The sequence below is a fragment of the Colias croceus genome, chromosome 14, assembly GCF_905220415.1.
Source record: "Colias croceus chromosome 14, ilColCroc2.1".
Lineage (NCBI taxonomy): Eukaryota > Metazoa > Arthropoda > Insecta > Lepidoptera > Pieridae > Colias > Colias croceus.
Genome location: NC_059550.1, coordinates 10,193,169 through 10,215,022, shown reverse-complemented (window position 1 = coordinate 10,215,022; position 21,854 = coordinate 10,193,169). Strand labels below are relative to the sequence as shown.

The following is a 21,854-nucleotide window of genomic DNA, read 5'->3' as shown; positions in this document are numbered from 1 at the left end:
TTTATATGAAAAGTTTTTATTGAGGACGATATTAAGTAGCTAATCGCTAATCGACGCACTCTGGGTTGACCATTCAGTTTTATTGAAGCGGAAAGAAGCAAGGCAGCTCACAAGGGACATTAAAAATGATTCCCCTACCATAACTACTAATATTTTCGATGGCATCCAATACAATAAAATTCCACATTAGCTGCATTTCCATTGCAGTACTCGCAAGGAAAATTGAATCATATGTTCCAGTAATAAAGTTGTAACTGTAACAACGTAGACCCAGAAATTGCTATAAAGAATAGCACGAGCGTGGGTTCTATTACCAGAGCCATCCTTTTTAATACAGCACCGCTTTTTACCCTTTGAATTTGAAATAATATTGTCACGTGCGATATCGCGCGTGTTCAGAATATGCTCCCAGCTCCATTCGGGACTAGGCAGTAACTTTTTATAAGAAATACAATCGTAACCTACATTCATTAGGGGAGTATTACGGTGTCATGCGACAAATATATGGTGCGTTTGGGAGTACTAGGAAATTGTTAGTCTGAATTGATGTTGATGATGAGTTACTTGAAACTTTTTATGGAAACACGGGTGTTTCTGAGTTCTTTTTTAGACTATGGCCAATTTTCCCATGTTGCTTCTTACAAGAAAAATTGGTAGAAATCTCAATTTTTAATCTGATAATTGTAACTTTGTCCATAAATTACAACCGGGTGTAAATTTATTGGCAATTTATCTTCTGTTCAGTTTTTGGTTCATACTTATAAGTACATTCCTTGCATATATTCAAGATATTCGTTAATTAAACGAAATGAACGAACAGAATGTGGTTAGGGGAACTGCCTATAATCGGTTAATATTATTGTGGATCCTCCACTCCTAGTCTTCTACTCCATTATATGATTATTAAGTACTAGCTGTGCTCCGCAGTTTTACCCGCAGTGCTCTGCTCCTGTTGGTCGCAGATGATATTATAATATCCTATAGCCTTCCTCGATAAATGGGTATCGAAAAAATTTTTCAAATCGGCCCAGTACCTAAGTAGTTCCCGAGATTAGTGCGTTCAAACAAATAAACAAACAAACTCTTCAGCTTTATAATATTAGTATAGATTTGGAGATACTTATGTGTTAGGCGACATTCTAATTTTTTGCATGCTGCGTCAGTTTTTCTCAAGATTTTTGCTTTGCAATAATAAAGTATTGTACAAACAACTACTTACGTACTTTCTGATTATTTCTAGATTCATTTCATATACTTTTTAAGATTATATGCTCTATAGTCTGTTTTTATGAATGTTTTAATGATACTTCATTGAGTAGTTGCAGCGGCCACAGGTGTATCTTTAGCTTTTATACGATGCACTGTCACGTTGGCTTAAAATTACCGAAGTTTACTTGTTTCTTAGTTCAATATAAGGAAGTTCACGGCAAGCATGCATAGCTAGATGATGGTAACTAGTTGAGTTGTATTTTTAGTCTTTACTATGAACGTGATTTTAAAGTATTACCGTGCGTGTACCTAATACGATCACGATAATAAAATCACGTAAGTAAGTTTCGGGTAAGTTTTTAATAGTTTTAAATGGTTCATGTGGTTTTAATGACTGATTGTAAAAGACTTTTGCCTTATAATAGTCCACGTAATACGCACGTCAATAATTGGCGTTTGCACCTTGCGCCTTGCAAGACGAAAGCTTGCACTTTGTGTATCAAAACTGTGTTTTCGGAACGGCAACGTCGCACAAGCCGCTCTAAGTGCGTTCATCATGCGGTGCGGCAACGTCGCTTCAGTCGCTCATCATCCGTTCCTGATGCGGAGCGGCAACGTCATGATAGCCACTCGTGATGCGTAAGTTGTGCAGTGTGGCAACATCGCGTGAGTCGGTCGTCATGCGTTTTTTCGTGCGGCGCGCGCGGCAATATAAAAACGCGGCAAGTTTACCGTTCATCATGAATCATGAAAAATATAGCACTACAGTTGCTTGAGCAAAAGTAAAGAATTAAAACAAATAAGGGATATAAGAACTCATGCATTTGCATAAAAAGCAACACATAATCCCCGTTTCTTCACAAAGCGTTTGGAAGACTTTGGTAATTGTGATTTAAAGTTCTAAAGAGTTTGGATCAATTTAAACCACACTTTGAAAGTCTCAATTTGTTGATATACGTTAGATGACTTTAGAATAAGCATAGAAAAGGTTGATTTTGTTTGTTAGAATCAACAATTTATTTCATAATTTTAGTATAAATAAGATTGTTTGTATAAATACCTTGAAAGAAACAGATCAAATGTTTAAATCCACAATTCATACAAAAAAAAAACACTGACAGAAACTTCACTTTAATTCATCAAAATAAAATATAACATTTCACACACACTCCATTAATCGTAATAATATAGAGCACACATAGACAAGATAATTAATAGTTTCGTTTGAATAATTTCGACTACCCACATTTATAAATATAAATGTGATCAATGAAGTTCGTCATTCCACTGTAATTAGAGTATATTATAATATTATTCTATGGTTTTTATCTAATGTAAACATGAATTCTTTATCAAAAAACGTTTAGGTAGTATATAAAGATAACATGTGTTACTGATCAGTTAGTAAAATATCGTAATAACCGAGATGTTCTAAACAAGCATATAAAAGGCTAGAAACTAGAATTATTGACTAGATAAATTGAAATAAAAGACGTGTGGCACTCGGGGACTGCCGCTGTAAAGCTATTGCATATCATGCCTTCAAGCCACACACCTCCGTGCCTGTCGGAGAGGGGAGCGTGAGGTTTTTCGTTACGAAATTTCTGGATTCGGTCTCCGCGCTCAAGGCCCGCGATAGAAGCTATGTTATGCTAGAAGATAGCTTAAAAAACAATGTTAGGTACTGAATAAATATTAGATATACCTATTATAATCGGGATTTTGTTGAACATACTAAGTACAGACACAATTAAAAAAGGTAAATTGACACCATCTGTTTCTATTCATCTCCTATATTTTTTCTTCTTTTACCTGAATAATAATGCTAAACCCACAGGATAAACCAAATTAAGTATAGTTACCTAGTATAACAGTACTAATATAACATTACTTATTTACGATATATAGGATTTATTCAGGCGTAAATCATGATCGCACAATGGCAAATCTTTCATGAAGAATAACACAGATTTATATTGCCACAGATTATTTATAATTCGCTTGTAAAAATACTTATTACAAAGTAGTCAATCCTCATTATCGCCAAACATTAATCTAGTAATAACCAAAAATGGATCGAAGTAAATAATATATTAATAATTCTGCATACGATGTTCCCAGCATTCGATTTAACCTAAGAACTTCTTAATCTCAATATTATGTTTACATACATGTTACTGAAGCGATTTTCCTTTACTCCAAATAGTGTCGTATGTTGTAGGTTGTAAAATTTAAAATCGCTTGCTCTAAAACGTATTTGGGATGCAAATTGATCAGGGTCAATTTTACTTGACGCAAACATTGTTTGAAGAAGCCAGAGTGGGTTTTAAAAGTTGAAATATTTAAGTGAAAACTTTCGGTGCAGCACTGAATTTGGATGCAGTCTTTTTAAGCTGTATACGTAGTATAAAATAATTATTTTTGTTGAGTTCCATAATTAATTAGTATTTTAACTGTTCTTAAAATTCGGAATACCATATGCAATTTTTTTAATTAATATCTTACAAAAAAAACATCCTCTATAAAGTACCTTGCCCTAAAGATACTATTTTTTTATTAAAAATATTATTACCTTACACTTACCTACCTTGAACTCACGACTGCTAGGTTCTCACGCATTAACCAATATACAAAGACGGTTAAATCAAGATAACATATAACATTCTCCTTCAATGGGGTCACGAATCCTGCGAGATGATGAGTTTTGAGTTTGACCTAATTACTTCAAAACTGCTAAGTTATTTAGATTAACAAATACAATGAGGGACGTTATGTTTAGTCACTATTGTAGAGCTTCTAATGTGCTAAAATGATGAATGAAGTAATTGAAATAAAATTCACAGAAATTGAATAAAAATACCATAATATTTAGGTGAAAATTGCACCAAAACAAATAAAAAAAATATTAAATAGAATGCGAAAATATGTATGATATTTTTCCGTATAATATTTTATAAAACTAATTAAATAAATGTAGCATGGTTAATAACTATTAAAATTACATTCGATACAGCTTACTTTAATTTCTAAATTATGTAGTAGTTATTTATAAAGAGAAATTCGATACATTTTATTTTAATTATTATATTCAACATATTGTTAAAGTTGTTATTCTAGGAATTATAATAATTTATATTTTGACATACACTTCTCTCAATAAATAATTCCGCACATGAAATAACCAACATAATTCAAATTAAAACACCACAATAATTAAATTAGCAAAAGAATAAAAAAACAACATTAATTAACATAATTTATTTATTTCTCATAATCCAAATTAAAAACTCTGATTGACGTCTTCTAACTGTTTCACTAAAGACTGTTGTTCCGCGGAGTGTGCGGTTTTTAGGCCGGTTACCCCCCACTTTTTGGTGCGCTGTAGGGGGGGCCGGCCCCGGATCCTTCCTTCGTATCTATGGCGCTTGTGGTTCAAGGGACTCTCAGCGTCGGAAAGGTCGTCGTACTTGCGTTTGGAGGCTGATGATGATGTGGAATCGTTGGAGTGAGGTCTGTATGGCGATTCTGAAATATTTAAAAACAATTTGAAAATAATAACTAAATAAGACTTAGAAGTAAAAGTTTGCGGTGATTATTATCGCCTTATCGCCCATATCCTACAAGAGAAGTTAAACTTTAATGCACTTCTAATCAGGAAAAAAAACAAAATATAATATGTATCGTTGTAAATTTGTGATATATTATTATTTAATGTGGTGTACCTAATAAATGATTTCATTTCATTTCATTTCATTTCATTTCATATATTTATATCATTATGTTAAGTAAAAGATAGATATGTAAAGATATAGATACTCGTTATAGATATGTAAAATTCGATAGTTTGATAGTCAAATAAACATTTATTTTTTAAGTTAGTTAATCTATACTAATATTATAAAGCTGATGAGTTTGTTTGTTTGTTTGAACGTCCTAATCTCAGGAACTACTGGTCCGATTTGAAAAATTATTTTGGTGTTAGATAGCCCATTCATCGAGGAAGGCTATAGGCTATATTATATCATCACGCTAAGACCAACAGGAGCGGAGCGATACGGGTGAAAACACGGGGAATAGCTAGTAAAATATATTTGCTAAACGTATTGCTGACATGCTATAAACATAATCCAAGTAATGTTATCAATAACAGGTTTATTGTTATTTTAACGTTCTACGTGTTTAACTCGTTATAGCATATTATGCTTTTATGTGAGCTTTATAAAGCTGCGCTATAGATTTAAACATTTACTAGCTTAGAATTATTTCTTGCCTGATGCTTAGATTCTTTACTGCTATTTACATTGAAAGTACGTGAGAGAATGTAGGTAAGTGAAAATTGAGTTGTGAGAACATAATCAAAAGCAACATTCACATTAATTATTATCATATCTATTACTGATATACTTAGTATCACTACATATTATAAAACAAAGTCGCTTTCTCTGTCCCTATGTCCCTTTGTATGCTTAAATCTTTAAAACTACGCAACGGATTTTATGCGGTTTATATTTATGGAGTTATTCAAGAGGAAGGTTTTAGTTTATAATTTATTTGGATTTAGACAAAGCGGGCAAAACCACGGGCGGTACCTAAGCTAGTTATGAATAATTGTGAATTTGTAAAATATTATTGTAAAATGTACATTTTCCTTATCGTTAAGTTTAAAGTAAATGTAGCAAGTTTTAAATTACTTTTTATTAGCAGCTTTACTGGAAAATTGCAATCTTTGCTTCGGTTGAATAAAATTAAAACATATTAAGTACATCAGCCAACAAGTATCCCATCAAGGAATTATTAATCTATACAGTATACATATGAAAAATACGATTCTTGAAAACTCGTTACACAAAATTCCGGAACGAAGCGCTGATATTGCATTTTCCGAGCTTTAGGAAAAAGCTCAGCGCTTGTGTTTTATAATTGTGCTTCGCTACAGATTACTTATTATATTAAATTCGAATTTAAAAGAGTGGATTATTATTGGCTACTTTGGAAGATTTCAGTGTATTGGATAAGTGATTTTTAATGTTTACTTTCTAGATTGATTTGATTGGATTGAAAGCATCAGCTATTTTTATTAAAAGCCGGAGTTGAGATATTAATCGCATTAGCTAATAGAAAAATGAATCTTGGAATGAATGATGATAAAAAAAAATCTCATACGCTTTTTGGCAAATAAGATAAAGTATAAAGTCTATTATAGTGGGAATGCTAGATATAACCTTGTTTACGATAATCTAAATCTTGTATACAAAATTCAATTGGTCCCTTTACGTTGTATATTCACTCAGAATATTAGGCGTGTATTTAACTGAGAAAATGTGAACTACAATATCATGTAAATAATGTTTACCTTTCTCGCCCCAAAACACCTTCTTCACAGCCTTAGTTACAGTCGACCAAATATTTTCCTTTTCACTAGTTTCGTCCCTCTCTATCTCGCTGAGATCCTCGTCTCCATTATCTGCCATCCTTTTCACGCTGACCTTTTTCTTGGTGATCACGAATTTGAATTGTATCTCTGTTTCTTCGTCATTTGTTTTGAGAAGCGACGTGAGGCAGGTTTGCAGGGATCCGACGATGTTTGTAGTGAGCGTTGTTATTGCGTTATTTACTGGTTCGTTCGTGTCCACGCACGTGCTGAATAATTCATTCGTGTCTCTCGTGTTTTCCAATCCAGGGCTTTCTTTGAAGCTTATAGCTCTGGCTAGAACGTTGTGCTCCACTGAGGGGGTGGCTAGACCTTTGTCAGGGATATTGACTGGCGTTTGCGGGACGGTTGCTACTCTATTCTCGAAACGGTTAATGAGCGCCTGGAAACGCGGGTTGCTGGTGTATTTTGGTCTCTGTGGTCCAGGTGTTAGCATTCGTTTTGGCTTTCTGTATACTGAAATGTGAAGGATAGTGAAAATTTATTAATTTTAGAAGCTTATGAGCTTATATCTTTAGATTATATCTTTAGACCGTAATAAATTTCCTGTTAACGAAGTGAACACGATTTATTATATAAATTATTAAAATTTGATTGCATGATTTTTATAACAGGGATGATAAACCCAAAGACAAACAATAATAGTACATAAACTAAACATAACAACAAAATTCAGTACATGATGGTGATAGTAAACCAAGTTTATATTATCATGTACGAGATGAAAGATACTGAGCAATGACAAGACGTCTTTATTTACATTATTACTAAGTAATTGATGCAATTCTGCTGGTCCAGCATTGTTTCGGAGCTATAAAGTTTATTCCCTTTCTTTATGAACGATGATGTTGGAGTTTTATGATCAAGGACACAGATTTAGAATTATCTAGATACAGCAAGACATAAATGATTAAAAATTTAAAATAGTCTGGAAATTTTTTATTAAAAAAGGGTTGATGTACCACTAGTTGACCATTTAAGCGGTTTTATCTTTAGCTATATATAAAAAACGGTTTTACGTTCAAAGTTATTTTTGGGACACAGATAATTGAATAGTCACTGCAACTATTGTTCTTAGTATCAATTTGATAGCCTTTAAAGGTTTTATGAAAACTACTCTGAAAGTTACTTCTGCTAAAAGTACCAATACCTGACCACTGATCACCAATATCTGACCATCATTGCTCTAAAAGTTGACCATTTTCAAAATGGACAAAATGTCCTTCTTCGAACATTAGTTTTGTTTAATAAATAAAAAAAGTCTGTATTTATATTGAAGTTTATTTTATTAAATGTTATAAATCATTCTTACAATACTGTTATTAATCCTTAATGACTATACCTACGTACCATACAATCTTTTCTTTTTTCTCTTTTTCCTTCGACACCCAGTAGTCTTGCCATTTCTTGGAAGTTGTAGCAAAGGGCAAGCGTTCAGTCTTCTTTTTTAACGGAGAATCAGAAGGCCATATTAAATGTTTGCCAAAAGCTGGGCTTATTTTCTGTTGCATTTTAGTTATTAAATCTACTAATTTGGGCGAAGGAGGTTCAAGGAAATGACTGACTGAAGTTGATGTTGATTCGAGATGCATTGTTGGTGTTGGAATAGGACTTAGACGGCTTATATGGTTTGTTAAATTAGGTATAAGCACAAAAAAAGCAAGTCTTACTTAGCAAAATATAAAGAACCAAGAGCTGACCATACTGGTCAACAATAGGCGAAAAATTGTTTTTGTTGCTCCAAAAGATAACCAGGCCGCTAAAAATCATGAAAAACTGTTCATGCCAAAAATGAAGCCGAAAGTCTATAACAGAATGGTTCAACATTATGCCTATAACAAGACATATAAAGAGTAATCGATTGCATTCAAGATAAATTAAGATTTCCCAATCAACTCCCGATAAAAAACTCTTAGTAAAAAATGTGATTACTTACGGGGCACCTACTTAATTACATCTTCGTGTTGAAAAAATGTCCATATTTCTGACCAATAGCAGCAAGGTTTGTTTTTATTTTATAGATGATGTTGCTTTATAGAAAAAACAATAAACTATCATTTGGGGCTGCCGTATTTTCTTAATTGGCGCGTATATTTGAATTTTGGTCAAGTATTGGCGCTTGGTCAGCTAGTGGTACATTGACCCTACGTCACTATTGTCGTGAACTTTTATCACGTTACCGACGATTTTGTATCCTATATTATAATAGTTTGAGAAAATATCATGGTTGCTAATACAACTCGAAAATACAAATAAACTTGACCTAGTAACGAAAATTTCCTACAAATAGTAATTTACATACTTGGTCTGCAACTACAATTACATGAATTACCAACAATCTAATTGACGAGAATCGTAATGTCTTTGGTACAAATTGTACCAAGTTATTCTACACAAAGCGTTATCTAGATTAAATCAAATCTATGGCCAAGACTAGCTGACTTATGTTACCTCTGTTTATGAGTTCAGGATACAATGTAGGTATAATGGTACAGGTGTAATTCGGAGTTACTGCCAATAATATACAATGTTCTTACATCTTAACGTTTAATTAAACAATACGTGTTTTAAACTTTTATGAAGCTTGAGAGATGATAAAATAGCAATTTTGTTTTGTAGACTTGTTTAAGAATACTGGAAGACTTTTCAGTCTTATATTCGTATACTTTTATGTATATTTTTCGAGATAGAAGCAGAGAACCTTCGAAGCCGTTTATCTCTGTTTTAACATGCATTTCTCTAATTGATTTATTTACGGACATATAGGTTATCTGGTTTCTTTGAACAGATCAACATTGTTGAATTGTTGATTCAATACCATGATATCTCTTTATATTCTGCTTTGAGCTCTCGCAATATTCTTATTATCGATAAGCATATCGCTACTTATATTAAAAAGCTGAAGAGTTTGTTTGGTTGAACGTGCTAATCTCAGGAACTACTAGTTCGGATTGAAAGAAAATTTTTGCTTTGTACAGTGCATTTATGGATAAATACTATAGCGGAGCATCAATATTTAATATATTTCTTTTGCAAGCCGACAAAGTTGTTGGTCAGCATGTAAATAATAAAATTCATCTACCATACCTCTTTGTATTTGATTCTCTCGACTGAAAATAGTGTCATTTGCAAATTTAACCCTTTTGCTCTTAACAGAAGGTTCAGAATCCTGGAAAGTGACTTGCTTCTCCGAACTGTCCTGACTGCCAAGTTTAAGCCTGCTGCCCGTTATGATACCTTTTAGTTTTGGAATTTGTTCCGATTTCGATGGCTGAAATAAATAAAGTTTTGGTGTACATTATGTTAGTTGAGGTATAGTTATTAAAAATCCTGTTTAATTCAAGCTTATAAGATAGTTACAATATACTGTTACCTAAAAAACAAATTATATTTAACAAAAATAAAAATACCGAATATCAATAATTATCTATAAATATAAAATATTATATATTTAAACTCATTTGCTCTAAATTTCGAAAAAAATACGTTTATGCGTATTTTATATTATTATTAATCGTATGTCATTGATTTATTCGAGTAAACTATGTGAAAGTTCCTAAGTCAAAATCATAGGTAATCAATTCCCTTTACCGTTACTTTTACGATTCACGAGTCAAATACCTCATTAAATAATGCATCAACCACTATTCATTCTACACCCGTTTCTTTATTCCGTCTGGACAAAAAACTCATAAAACTCCGAGATTCCCATTTAACACTAATATATGAGACGTGCTCAGAATTCGATCCTAAAGTTCCCTATCAGATACAATTTCACGGTTATTTAGCGTTGAATAAAAGAAAGGATATATCTACACTATCGAGACAGACATAAATGAGTCCATTCTTACAGTCTACAGTTTACAAGATATTATTTGAATCACACAAATGGTATGAAAATATGAGATTCAGTTCTAATGGATCGTTTCGGTCCGCGAAATAACTCTGCCGCCCTATCGAAGAGTGCAATAACTAGGTTTTGACTACTTTCGAGATATTCGCGGTTAAAGATTTAATTTTTGTTTTGTGTGTATCTTCGTAACTATAAAAGCTATTGGTTTGAAACTTTTACTAAATGACAGATAAAATAATGCTTAATTTTATGTAGTATATTATATTTGTACATTAGTTTATATATACACTAAAAACCGCAATAATGTATGTATCATTAGGACTTATGAATCGTTTTGATATAGCATTCCTAATCATAACTGCAATAACTACACTACTTATTACAGTTTTTGTTAGTAAACCGACATATTGCTCTTTTGTGTAGCACAAACTATATGATGCCCTATAGTTTCTTCCAACCATGAGTGCAATAACTGTCCAGTTATTCCGGTTTTCCTTAGTGAAATATTTTAATTAGATGGTTGATTACAAGAACATAATAAGTTTTTATGAAAATATATAAAAAAAAACAAAGTTATTTGGTGTGAAAATATTTATTTATAAAGTTCAATTATATGAAAATGTAAAAATTTTTATCTATTTCCTTAAATTAAGAACAGTATAAAGTCTATATTTAAAAAGGCACATTATGAGACCAATCTTTAAATCAGTCTTAATTCAATTAAAGTACCTACTTACTTAACCTAAAGCAAAATTATTGCGTAAGAAAATATTTATTAATAAGTTATTATTGCAGAAAATATTAAAACCTAAAAAATTACCTCTTGAAAATAAAATAAATAAGTGTTTTCTTTCCTTATAATTTCAACAGTTACTTCAATCAAATCACAACCTAAAATCTTTGTATTTACACATATTAATAGTAATAACAAACTAAACAATCTTTTGAATACTTTTCTCTTTGCTTATACCAAAAACATTAACACTAATTAATCTAATAAGGCACATTATGAGATCATTCTTTAAATCAGTCTTATCGCAACTTAAAAAGCAGTTTGTTAATCTTAATCTATGTTTGACACTTGCGAAGATACTGGTAAGTTTAACCAAAAACTCCTTCTCGTCTCTGGCATCAGAGGCAACAATTCTGATATTATTCTTTCTTTTCGATCTTTTGTTATACCTCTGAATACAGTTTTATTTTTAATATCTGGAAATTTTTTATTTTTCATAATTTTCATTTGTAGGAAATCTAATTCTCTCCAATCAGCTGCATGTTTTTCTTTGACTTTCAATGAAAATTGTCCCCTTTCAGCCTTGACTGCCAAAATATTTTTTAAGTATATCCTTGGTTGTGTGTTTCTTATTTTGTGCTGAGACGATAGGTCTTGATAAAAGTAAAAATCTGATGTAGTCATCACTTTTACCATGTTTTTCTTCGAATTTGACAATTTTACAGCATCCACAAAATCGTCAAAATCATAAACTTTTTGTTTATTTTTTAATGACTTTTCAACTTGGTGGTGAAAATGGTCAGCCGACATGAATGTGTGGCCGGGTTCGAAATATTTTATTGTAATAGATTCAGCAGCAATCAGATGACTATTAACTATGTTTACTAAGAAAGTCATGAACGACCAATTTTTATTCTGGGCCGCACAATTATCAGCCCATAAAACAAAGTGTTTGACATCACGATTGTATACAAAAAATGACTGATATGTAGAAATTATGTCTTCTTGATTCCGTCCGGAGACGGTCTCGTTCCACAATACAGCAAAAGGCACATTTGTGCCAGAACTACTTCCAAGGGGGACAAAACTTTCGTTGAAAGCAATAAGGCGTGGGCAAAATATGGCAGACTTGAACTGATCCATTCTTGGCAGCATTATTACTTTCTGTAAATCTACAGAATAGTAAATGCAATCCTCGTCAGTAGAAAATGCTTCCTTGTCGTTCTGGTATTCTTTTCGCGTTTTCTTATAGAGCAACTTATGTTTATTATATTGAATACACAGTTCACAATTTTCTTCAGAGCATTCACTATGTGATTTATGCAGAGCACATTGCTCGCATTCCTCATTGCCGAGATGAGCAAATGAAATATTCATTTCTTTTAATACTCTGCGATATGTCTCGAGAGATATCTGCATATTGGTATATTTTTCTATAAAAAATTGGTGCATCATCGTAATATTTAAGTCACTGGGTAAATAAAACTTATTGGGGGCATGTTCGCGGCGATAATGTGATATGGTTGGATTGAAACTTTGAATATGTTCTTTAATTATGTTTTTGTCAAATACATTTTTACGTACGTAGCTTCCCCGTTTGTCTCTTAGGTCATCAATTTCCTTATTGAGTGCCAAATGAATGTGTCTATTATTTGTTGGATTATATCCGAGCGTTGTCAGAAAAAAAACCTGACAAACTTCAATTTTTTCATTGTCAACAAAAAAATGATATCGGTAAGAGACATTCCTTTTTTTGGTGGGTACGCTATTCATATTTGTTCGGGTTTTTACGGTATATGGTTCAACCATGCCTTTTATAAATAACCCTCTTGACTCCCAATTCAAATTTTTGTAGCGGTCGTTGATATTCGCTCGTGTTTCTTCTGTAAACTTTGTCGTACACTTTTTTCTACATTTGTCAACACTACAAGGTGGTTTTAATTGTAATTTTGCATCAGCGCTTTCTTTTTTTTGCTTAATACGTTCTCCTAATTTAATATCATATGCACGCCTTTTCCTTGGTTGGCCCGATTTGGTAAATCCTTTTTCAGTTACAGGTAATATTATAGATGGTGATTCTACTTCCCCGTTTTCCCGTTTTCCGGTTTCCGTATTTTCTTTTTCCCGGCAGCTGTCATTGACCGATTGCTCTTCTATGTGTTCTGTTTCTTCATTATCTATTTCTTTTTCTGCTCTATTACTAACACATTTTTTTGTATTTTCTTCATTCACTGATGCAATTACTTGATTTGTACTAGCTTCAGGCAATATAATATCAAGATCCTTTTGTATTTTTTCTAATTGATTTGATGCATCTGGTCTATTTTTTTGGCTACCGTGATTGTATTTGGGAGTATTTGTTTGATTATTGTGAATTTCTGCATTAAATGTTATCATTCTTGGAGCAGGTTCACTGCAATTGGATAAATCTGAGTCGGAATCCGTGGAGCAATCAGGTGCATAATCTTTATCTTTGACGCTATCATCAGAATCTTGGAACATGTTAACTTTATTGCCGGCACAATCATCTTCGTCGGACAATGGAAGCTGTTCATAACACTTCAAAGAATGACGAGTAACAATATTATCTTCTATTTGTTGAGTTTTAGAAACAAGATTATTTAAGTCAATATCTGAAACTATGTTAAAGGAATTACTATATTCATTCCTAAAATCAAAAATCGTCTTAAAATCGTTGTAATCTAGAGGACGGGACCAAAGTTTATTTATATCTGTAAAAATTGGTTCTTTTTGAATATCAAGCAACGTCACTGTATCAGCGTCAGAATCTTGGATTGAGATTGAAGATTGAACTGGCAGAGAATGAGATGCTCTTGGTGGACGGAACTCCGTAAGCGCCATAGCAATAATTTTATCTCTTCTAGACATTGTGATATCTGAAAAATAAATGACAACCGCGTATTTCATTATAATTAATACCATAAGCAAAACACGTTTGTTGTATGGAAGCCTCCCTTAAATATTTATTTTATTCTGTTTTATGTATGAAATATTATAGCGGCAACAGAAATACATTATCTGTGAAAATTACAACTGTCTAGCTATAACGGTTCATGAGATACAGCCAGAAGGCCTACAATATTATTGTAGGTTTGAGTGGTATTGCAATACCATCATCGTTAAGGCGGTGCATGTAAGATATGAAATATCAATATTTAAAAATACGGAATATACCTTACCGGGAAATTTAGCCGCACACGTCGCCTCGCCGGCTGGTACTCGTCGAGTCGTTCGGCCCGCTTCGTGCGCTGCCACGAACTGCCGAGCACGGGCGCGTTTCACCATGCAATGTCCCAGGCTTCCCCTCGCACCCCTCGCGGCCTCTTTACTACTTGTAACCGCAATAACTCGAAGATAAATTGCGATTTTATTTGTATAAACAATTTCGAAACGTCTGTTTTTCCTTAACATAAGTGCAATAACTTTACTTTGGTATAATACATTTAGTAAGCTTAGACATTTTAAGTAATAAGTTTCCTTATGATAACTGCAATAACTCTTACTTGTTGCGCTTATGACTAGTAATGTGGTAGTAAATTTATGAAACGTACTGGTCATAAGTGCAATAACTGGACTTATTGCGGTTATTTTATGTAATATTACAAAATATCAAAGCTATCCAAGTCATAACTCAAGATATTTCGATTATGATTAGCTACTTACAAATCGTAATATAAGATATTGCAGTTATGATAACCAACAGAACCGAAACTACTGAAGATACAAAAAAGACGTCTAAGACGAAAATATAGAGCTCATTTTCCTGATTACGGATATGGTCTTAAGTCAATTTGCCCAAAAACTCGACTTATTGCACTCTTCGTTAGGGCGGCAGAACTGCTTTGTGGAAAAATTGAATTGCGTTTATAAATGTATGATTTTATCAGTCGATGTAGTATTTCAATATTATTTATTTGAATTTAAGCATACTGTACTCATAATTCAAAACGCTGTTGTATGTTTATCAGTTGAAATAACTTAAATATTTAAGGTCAAAAATGTGCTATTAAATTGTTATAAATAATCTATGTTTGCGTTTTATTAATCGACAATTGATAACCTTTTTCTATTCGTAAGTGAGCAAAGATATCTAACTGAAATAATTAACGATTTACGAGTTCAATTCAGGCCAAAATTTCGTATAATGCACATTGAATGTTTCAATGAGGACAGCGTATCTTGATTATCAACACACAGCGCTAAATAACATAGTTGAAACAGCAGAGATGAGCAATTATACGCATTGTTCCCATGAAGCGAATCTAACGACTGAATAATTCTATACAATGTTCTAGAACTATATGCAATAGTTTAGTATTAGTAATTAAGTGCTAAGACCAACCAAGTGCTTTTGACGACACTTGATTGTTAATTGACCATGTATGTATGTATCAGTTAATTTGCCTTAGGGCCGATTTTTCAATCCTTGGTTAAAATTTATCCGTCCAATAAAGTATTACACGAACATTTTAAAATGTCACCTGTAAACTGTCATATGCGGACAATTAGAATACATTTTTGAAATGGCAGTTTAATACGATAATCGATGAATAAGTTTTAACCAAGGATTGAAAAATCAGCCCATAGAGTATTTAGAGAAATTGAAGTCTAAATTAAGTCCAGGGGATAAGCATGATCTTAAAGCAGTTTTAATATATACAGTGTAGGAAAGTGATGGTACTAGATGACATATAATATTATAGCGCTGTTATTTTTCCAAAGTGGAAATAATACTGCTTTTAAACATCATGGTATGAGGAATAGGCGAAGTATATTATGACGCAGAATATAGTAGGTTTTAGACGTATATGAATAGTAGTCTGCTAATTAGAAGAAGTGTCGAATACCTATTATTGGATTTACGGTAAACAAAATCTCGTTATATCTCGTTATATTATATTATTTACGGTTATGTTCAAATGGTACCTAAATCGCGGAATAAAGAAACGTTTGGCTTTAGATCTCCAGCTACTGATAATAATAAAGCTTATGAAGGTACATTATAACCTCACTTAAAATGAAATACACTACCTCATTATTAGTGCTTTGCGCTGGACTCTCTCCAATTTCAATTTCTGACAGTGGCGAATCGTTACCAGGGTTAGGGAACATGGTCCAACCACCGTTGGTGGGGTTGGTGGGAGTACTGGTACTAACGATTTGCGCCACTTTCAGAACATGTGGGAGATGGGATGTAGGTGTTGTCATGTCTTGTTCGACGTCTGGAATTCAAGAAGTTACTACGTACAGCTATAAATAATATGAGTGCTATTTTTAAATGTATTCTCAAAGACAAAAAGCTAAATTAAGATGCAAATTCTTTTGACAACAGTTCAAAATAAGTTCTTCAATTCTAGTCAAAATTACACTTAAACTATGCGTCTATTTTTATAGACACTAGGCTATGATGTATTGTTTATTATATAAATTTCATTACCTTTTTTCCAGATGCAACAAAAATAAAAATGATAAAAATAAATTAATGATCTCTTGTTAGGATTTAAAATGACTGAATGCTACTTACGTTCGTGATTGTCGTTTCTAGATGGTGTTGGCGTTTTGGGATTTAGTGATTGATCATAAATAATATCTTCCATCGTTTCATCATACTCTTCAATACCATTTTGCCTCATCAAACCCATTAATTTCTTGGCATGTGGTGTAGCTGCTCTCTGTCTCTTATGCCGTGGTGTTTTTGGATACAATTTAGGATGAGGAGTCACCACATTGACCTTTGGACTCTCATCTGAATCAGCATCATCACTAGATTCATAATCTACTAGATATTTCTTCCTAATAATAGGCGTTATTATAGCAGTTTTACTAGATTTATTAACAGATAGTATAGCTTCAAAATTATCACCTTCATTATAAATTTTTTCATATATAGAATCGAATCTTTCTTCCACGTTGACTTCTTTCTTTACTTCTGTTTCGATCAGCTCAGATATACTTGTGCACTTTTCTATATCGACCAGGTCTTCCATTGTGGCGAATATTTTGTTACACTTCTTGCAGCGTAGAGGAAGGTGCTCTGTGGTGAGGTGGTCAATGAAGTCTTGGTTGAGATATTTGGGTTCGCAAAGGTAGCTGCTGCCTCTGCAGATGGGACATTCGTAGGTGAGAGAATGGGTGTTCTGTTCGTGTTTCCTACGACACTCTGGGCAGCAGAATACTAAATGACAGACAATACAACGAACCTGCAAGTATGATATTGTTAGAATAGTAGGTAGTATAATTCAATACTAATTTACTAATTATTAACGCATTTAAGACGAAAATATTGTCATGGTTAATTGGAAAGTGATTAGTTGTGTTAATAGAAGTACATCCTTATCTTTTATAATTTAATAAATAGAATAATTAAATATCACAAATATCTTATAACTTAATAAAAGCAATCCAGGCAAAACTAATTTAATTAAAGTGTTTCTGTATTCATCTTAGAAAATTGAATTGAAGATGAATTGAATTTGAGCTATAATTATAAAATTAGATGAAGTTATAATATTAGTTATAAATAAACTGGAACAATGAGTTATATTACTATAAAAAAGGCGTTTCAAATAACAATTATAAATAACTTCGGTATAAATGTATAAATAGTAAATTATTGCAACCAATTGATTCGTTATATTAATTTATATCTTAAATAATATTATGTAAGAATTGTTTCCAATTATGATTAGAAATATATTATGTTTATTTGTTTCAGTTAATGACAATGACGTCATTTCCTTATTACGCTATATTGTTTAGTATTGTGCAGAAATAAATAAAAAAATTGTTATTATATTTTTTCTTCAATACTATTTATTATCTACGGGTCAATCAAGTGTAGACGATCCTGAGCCTTGAAGCACCAAAATTACGTTAAAAAAATAGATTTTCAATTTAACTTAGTTTAATAATTTTTTATTAGTAAACATAATTCATGTGTGGTTTATTCAAAAATGTATACATTAAAGTTCTATCTACAAGAGCAATAACCCAATTGGCACACAGTCTGGTATCCCGGGATTTTGTGCTAAAGGGTACTCAATTTTTTCACGTCTTCATGAATCTTTAAATACATATGCGACAATAAAGATCTATGAACCTATATAAAAAGATCGGATAACAATCTTACCGACATAACACTAACTCATGTTTGAAACTAAAAATTATTACCTAACCTACCTATCTAATTTTATTAAATACTTAAATGTTTTTACTAATAATATCGAGAGATAGAAACTAAAACAATGCAAAACTAATCGAAAATTTCTGAGAATCGAATCCATGTCCTCTCACGTAATAGTTTGAGACACTTACCACTGCACCAAACTTATAGCGAAAGTGTTAACTGTTAAGTTTACTTTATCTTGTGATTAAACAAAACTTATCTATTGTAATGAACTGATTTTAGCTTAATGATGATGGAATTTCATTGTAAGACAGCTGATAGTCATTGTGCTTACAAATTAGTAAATTACAAGTTAATGGAAGATAGCAGAGATAATATTCAACCTTCTTAAAATATATTAAATGTTAAACTTAAATATTTATTTAGGCGAATAGTCTTGTATTATAAGCTATTTTAAATTGCTTTTACCTACTAATTTATGTTTGGAAATCATGTTGCGCATGTTCCATTTTCACGCCAAAACAGCTGTGTCATTTTCAATGAAAATTACGGTATAGATAATTAGTATTTAATGGATATGATGATGTTTCTATCAAAATTTACTAAGTGTTGGGACCAAATCTTATCTTGAATACTGTCTAGATAGGCTAAGTGAGTCGTTGACCTATTTGTAACCAATTATGTGGAATACGTCCAGGTTGCCCAGGGGATCTTATGTGTTAATAGTTTTAGCTAGATACCAGAAGATATTGTTTAATTTACATACCAACTGCTTAAATTGTTGTTCTAATACATTGTAATACAAATTATTCGTAGCCAGAAAAGTACCTACCATAGTATAACTATGTATGAACGTAATTTTTATGTGACCATTGATTGATTACAAAAAGGATCAACTATCTAAAAGATTTAGTCCTTTATTTTATTCGTAAAACTAGCTGTGCCCCGTGGTTTCATCCGCATTACTCCGCTCCCGTTGGTTAAAGGGTGACGATATATAGCCTATACCTTTCCTCGATAAATGAGCTATCTAACACCGAAAGAATTTTTCAAATCGGACCAGTAGTTCCTGAGATTAGCGCGTTCAAACAAACTCTTCAGCTTTATAATATTAGCATAGATTAATAAGGGCTTTATATCTTTGCGATACAATCAGTTATTTATATATGTATAATCTCAAATATGTACATTCCTTTCGTACTAACGATGTTACAAATATGCAGATATTTCAAAATATCCTTCGATATTATACATGTGATCTGTTTTTATTTATAATTATAACTATAAATATAAACATGCTATGAACATGTTGACTATCAAATGATATATACACTGTAAGTACGTTAATTGAACAGCAAAATAATTAGCAACACAGGAAGTAAATCCTCGATAATTTGATAGGCATTGCGTGACAGTGGACTAATTACAAGGGGATTGTTTACGGGATTTCAGCAAATTTATAGTCGCGATCAGTACGCGATTAAGAGCTCCGTTTATTTACTTACTGTAATACATCGAGTTGTTTATCCTATCATATCCTACAAATATTATAAATGTGAAAGTTTGTGAGGGTCGATGTATGTGTATGTTTGTTACTCCTTCACGCAAATACTACTGAAACGATTACAATAAAATTTAGCACACATATAGAGGGTAACTTGGATTAACACACAGGATAGGTTTTATCCCGGAAATCCCACGAGAGCGGGAACTATGCCGGTTTTTCTTTGAAAACGCGCGTCGCGGGCGGAAAGCTAGTTTAATTATATACCTATGTTAATAATGTGCGAGCTACAACTACAAGTAGGTAACAAGCTATGTATCAAAATCGAGAAGTATATGATACAGTGTTTGTCAAAGACGTAATAATCTATACTCATATAGATATAATGGCGACAAATTTGTTGTTTTGGACGCGCTTATCTCAAGAACTATTGAGGTCCGATTTGAAAAATTTTAAGTTCTACGTTAAGTATATATTATACAATTATAGTATGATTAAAGGTACTTACATAAGTTTTGTGCTTTGTTATATATAATAATATACTAAGGTGCAATAAAAAGAAACATTCAAATAATTTTTTAACAAGTTAAACAGGCTACGTCATAATTATGTTATCACATACATAGTAAATGAAAGTCACTTTATCTGTCCCTATGTCCCTTAGTAATTTGTATGCTTAAATCTTTCAAACTACGCAACGGATTTTGATGCGGTTTCTTTTAATAGATAGAGTGATTCAAGAGGAAGGTTTTAGTATATAATTTATTAGGTTTAAGTCAAAGCGGGCGAAGCAGCGGGCGGTAAGCTAGTTACTTATAATATAATATAAATAAATCACTTACCTCTATTGATGCCTTCATTGTCATATCATGTTCCAAAAAAACACAAATCACGCAAATTGTTTCATTAAATGTTTAATTAAAATCGCTGTTCAATATCAAATTATCATTCTTTCACTTCAATATTCGCAATGATGTCAAAATACCCGCGGAAAAAATTGTGAGTATATTTTTTATTCACTTTGAGTGTCGCGGATACTGGCTTTTTGGTTCGCTGTAAAGTGGTTTGGTTTTTTTTTGTGCAAGTAATATTACGATTTCGTTTAAAATATTTAATACTTTTTAGTAATTGTACAAGTAGAGAATATTAGAGTGTTTGTTTAAAATATAAAAAAAAATCTGGTATTTACACTCGCTGGAAAAATACGTAGGTATTCCTTGAAGTACGAAGACGGTTCGTAGAGAAAACGTAAATATTTACCACGGGCGAAGCCGGGGCGGACCGTTAGTATAATAATATATTGCCTGTTATAATACTTTGATCTTGAATACTCTGAGGCTGATCGCTCAGTGAGAACTCGCTTCATTGTTACTTCATCATCATCATCATCATCATCATCCGCCTATAATATTTTATCAAATGTGTAGACAACAAAACTACTCTAAATTAATAACTTCGATAAAACGCGTTAACACTAAACTCATATAAAAGTTACCTTCAAAAATAAATACACAGGTTAGTGTAAAAGCCCCATTTTAGTTGGCAACGTTCAAATGAGTTTGAGTTACATATTTGTTGGTTTCGCCGTAATATCCGCCATTTTGTAACCGCTTCAACTTTGCTACGAACTTTTTGCTTGTTTTGGTTTCTTTTTTGTTAATTACAATTTGGGTTTAAGTGTAATATGAGGTAGTTGTTTTTTCATGTCAACGCAGATTTTTTTACGGTTTTTTAAATTATTGTAAGAAGATTGTGTTATTTGCTATTAATTATACCCATATAATTAAGGATTATGGTACGATTTGTGTTTTTGTAAAAGAAAATTTACCTAATAATAAAATTATTTTTTCCACTTGGACAAATCAAGTAGATTTTAACATTCTGCAAAATGTGTTTTATTCGTGCTATTAAAATAAATACTTGATTAAATTGTGCATAACTTACTTCAACTGCAACTTATTATCTTACCTGCAAAGA

At 32.2% G+C, this 21,854-nt stretch overlaps 2 protein-coding genes across 2 annotated transcripts in view; both read right to left on the bottom strand.

Moving 5' to 3' along the window:
* The window catches only part of LOC123697373 (dopamine D2-like receptor), a 194,768-nt gene that overhangs the window by 13,336 nt on the left and 159,578 nt on the right, over positions 1 to 21,854 (bottom strand). The window lies entirely within an intron of this gene.
* On the bottom strand, positions 4,453 to 20,858 carry LOC123697372. The gene is made up of 6 exons (XM_045643864.1): positions 20,720 to 20,858; positions 16,772 to 17,447; positions 16,279 to 16,469; positions 9,728 to 9,911; positions 6,563 to 7,096; positions 4,453 to 4,734 (listed from the first exon to the last, which is right to left on the bottom strand). Exons 1-6 carry the CDS (start codon positions 20,741 to 20,743, stop codon positions 4,490 to 4,492), a joined length of 1,854 nt encoding a protein of 617 aa, XP_045499820.1. The 5' UTR covers positions 20,744 to 20,858; the 3' UTR covers positions 4,453 to 4,489.